General features: G+C 45.4%; 1 protein-coding gene across 1 annotated transcript; it reads right to left on the bottom strand.

The window, feature by feature from the left end:
• Positions 1-676: 676 nt before the first annotated feature.
• On the bottom strand, positions 677-3,292 carry LOC104349938 (G protein-coupled receptor 35). The gene is made up of 2 exons (XM_009955620.2): positions 3,001-3,292; positions 677-1,638 (listed from the first exon to the last, which is right to left on the bottom strand). The coding sequence occupies exon 2, from the start codon at positions 1,601-1,603 to the stop codon at positions 677-679; it is 927 nt and encodes a 308-aa protein (XP_009953922.1). The 5' UTR covers positions 1,604-1,638; positions 3,001-3,292.

The raw sequence follows: 3,292 nt of genomic DNA, 5'->3' as shown, positions 1-3,292 counted from the left end.
CAAGAAATTGCAATTTCTTCTGACATTGTATTACAATTGTTGAGCATTTTGTAGCTGTTATGTAGCATGAATGGTGCTGTAAAGTTGTCTAAAGCAGGCTAAATCTGCCTCTGCTCCTATGATTGTGCATTATTACCAACTGAAAACCAAGACGTTTGTGATTTACAAAAACATCCTCCTTTCTTTTCCTGCAGTGGTTTCACTTTGACTTTTTTCTTTTCTGATATTTGGAATAACCTCTGTTTCTTTGTCAGAGCTACAGCTGCATAAAAACTGATCCAAGGTGGGGGAAAGGAACAAAAAAACCCCACCCCTTTACTACTGTCTGTACTTGTTTGGGGTTTTCTGTGAGAATAAAAGACAGTTTTTGCAGGGGAAGCTATCGTTTCACTCAAATTTGCGTAAGGCAGAGAATGATCAGTGGCAACCTAGATCACTACATCAGGATCTGGACTGCTGTGGCTGTCTGAGTCAGGGCTAATTTTCATGTGTCTGAATCTTTCCCATTAACAGAAAGTCCCTCCATCCCACTCACACACAAAAAAAGTGTGAGAGCCTGCTATTGAATCATAGAATCATTAACGTTGGAAAAGACCTCCAAGATCATCAAGACCAAGTCACAGTTGAACTTGAACATAGCAAGTATAAAATGCTGCATGTGTTTTGCACTGATGTATTATGCATGGGAGCTAAATTTCAGCTTCTCACTGGCTTCAGATTTGGACTTTGCTAGCTTGGGAGATGCTTCCTTAAATTCCTTGTTGACGAAGTAGTAAAAAATAGCATCCAGGCAGCAGTTTGTGTTTGTGAGGACTGAGGCAACGTGAACAAAATTATTAACCCTCTGTATTGCAGAGCAATTGTAGCTGATGGAGTCCATTATAAAGCGAAGGAGGTGCCCAAGGTAAAGGGGTAAAAAGCATACGATGAACACAGCCATGTTTGCAGACACAATGTAGACAGCCTTCCTGATTACCTTTTCCTTGTGACAGTTTTCGTTCTTCTTTCTCATGAGTTCTGCAATGACTTGTATGGAGCAATAACTCAAGATGGTCAATGGTATGAAAAACCCTACGATAATAGCACACAATGTGATCACTGAGGGCTTAACGGAAGATTTTTCAAAGCAAAGTTCGTCTTCTTCTCGGTCCTCTAACTTTTTAATGGGGGACATCACACAGACGATGACTATCCAAAGAAATCCAGAGGCAAAAGCCACCTTCAGTGGCAACCTCAGCACCTTGGCTTTCAAAGGGTACCTGATTGCAAGGTACCTGTCAGCTGCTACAACAGTGATGATACCGATGCTCATTAGGCGGTTTATGAAATAGCCACCTTCCAGAGCCAGGCACCATCTACCTACCTTCAGCTGATGGAACTGGAATAAAGTTTTAAAAGGCAAAGTAAAGAGCAGCAAGCAGTCAGCCACAGCCAAGTTAACCATGTATACTCTGGTTTCTGTCCATTTGTCGAGTGTGCACCAGAACACCCACAATGCCAACGCGTTCAGCAAAATCCCCAAAAGCAAAACCGGGATGTAAACACACAGATGGACAAGTGGAAAGCTTTCATAGGCTGTGATACTGCAGCTGCTGAGGTTCATTATGGGGGTACAGTTCCTACAAAAGAAGATTAAACCTTTTAGAAGCTAGACTCGTGACAGAATCGGTGATTAATTCAGATTGTTTAGGGCTTTACCAATAGTGAAAAACAGACCATGGAGATGATTCTTCAGAGCAGAGCTGGCTGTAGGGTACTGAGGGGGACATGAGCATGATCAGTTATGGAGGAGAGAAAAGAGCAGTCCCATGAGGGGGGGACTCACTTCCCCACTTCCCATGTGGGGAAGACTTCTTATGAAGGGCAGCAGAAGAAAGCACTTGGGCCTCTGTTTTAGGCCCGACTTGAATCAGGCAGCAGCAGCTATCCTGCAGATAGGATTTATGTGAGCTGTTGCAACTATCTGATAATGGAAAGGGGATGCCTAAACCCAGCTCTCATTCCTTCCCTTATAGTAGTGTTCAGGAGAAGCCAGCCAGCATCTTCACAGCTCAAAATGCTGCCGGAGGTGTAGCAAAAAGACAGCTGTCCTCGCCTTCAGTCCTGAGCGGTCTCTGCATCACTTCTCATTAGTGATAAGAGTAATTATTAGTACAATTCTCATTAGTTTTAGCTGCTGTTGAATCCTGTACTCAGTGGTGGCATTTAGTCGTCTGCAGCAAGAATCAGAGGACTGCGGTCTGCATTCTGCTTTTCAAGGATCGTCAAAGTTGGTCTTTGTCTCAGAAGTATTTGAGCAATCTCCAACAATTCCAAGACAAAAAAAAACCCACCAATGCCATGGCAAGAAATGTGATCAGCAGCCACGTGAAATAGAGATATGAGCTGTATCTGGTCTAGTGTGTGGTTTTATCACCCTGGATCTAACGGCAATATTGTTTTTTGCCGTCATGCTTAGGAGGAGTTACTGCAGGAGTGTATTCCAGGTGCAACTGTTCATGGACAGAAAAGACCCGGGAGGTCTGAGATGTCTTTGGATTTTCCCTGCAAGGGGAACATGACTCCACGGGTGCAGGTTCCCAGGGCTTGAAAGCACCCCAAGTGAGCAAACCATAGGGCAGTGCTGCAGCCTCTACGTACATCTGCATCTCTTGGATAGCTTTGAAATTCATGCTGCTGAGGAATCGTGCCAGAAGACCTCTTTGGACGTGAGAGAATATGCTACAGCCGATACCTGCAGCAGCTCTGGAGTTACAAGTCCAGAAGATACAAGGGTAGATCATGGCAGACAACAGGGAGATCTAGCAAATGCTGAGACAGCCATTAAGCATCCAAAATATGTCCAATGTGGCCAGTATCAAAATAAGCCTTTGAAAATACACGGGCTCCATCCCTCTATCAGTTTCTCCACCACCATTTTGGTGTCCCACCACAGCTGGGGAAAGGCAGTGCCTTGCAGAGCTCAAATAACCAGGTCAGCAAATAGCCAGGAGGAATTACCTGCTTGCTTGCTGTCCTTGGAGAAAGTGAATGTTCCTCCAGACCAGCTGCGGTGTGACGTGCAGGCACAATGAGCCCTTCTAGTGGTTGTCCTGGCATGCAACCAGCAAGGTGTCCTGCGATGACCATTTGCCGGTGGCTGTGACAGCAGCAACGTTGGTGGAGGAAGCACCCCTGCCCCTCCTCAACATGTCCTGGAGGCTGAGCTTTCTCTGTCGCCACTGATGTGGCTCGTACCACCCCCTGTTGACTGAGGAGCCTGCAATAGCCCTGCAGCAAGGTGAAATGCTCA

The sequence above is a fragment of the Leptosomus discolor genome, chromosome 7 (genome assembly GCF_034619465.1).
Source record: "Leptosomus discolor isolate bLepDis1 chromosome 7, bLepDis1.hap2, whole genome shotgun sequence".
Lineage (NCBI taxonomy): Eukaryota > Metazoa > Chordata > Aves > Leptosomiformes > Leptosomidae > Leptosomus > Leptosomus discolor.
The sequence above is the reverse complement of the archived record's forward strand: the minus strand, read 5'-3'. Positions and strand labels throughout refer to the sequence as shown.

What these genes read in the sequence shown, in the direction of transcription:
- LOC104349938 (XM_009955620.2), bottom strand. Translation starts at nt 1,603, where the DNA reads ATGAACCTCAGCAGCTGCAGTATCACAGCCTATGAAAGCTTTCCACTT.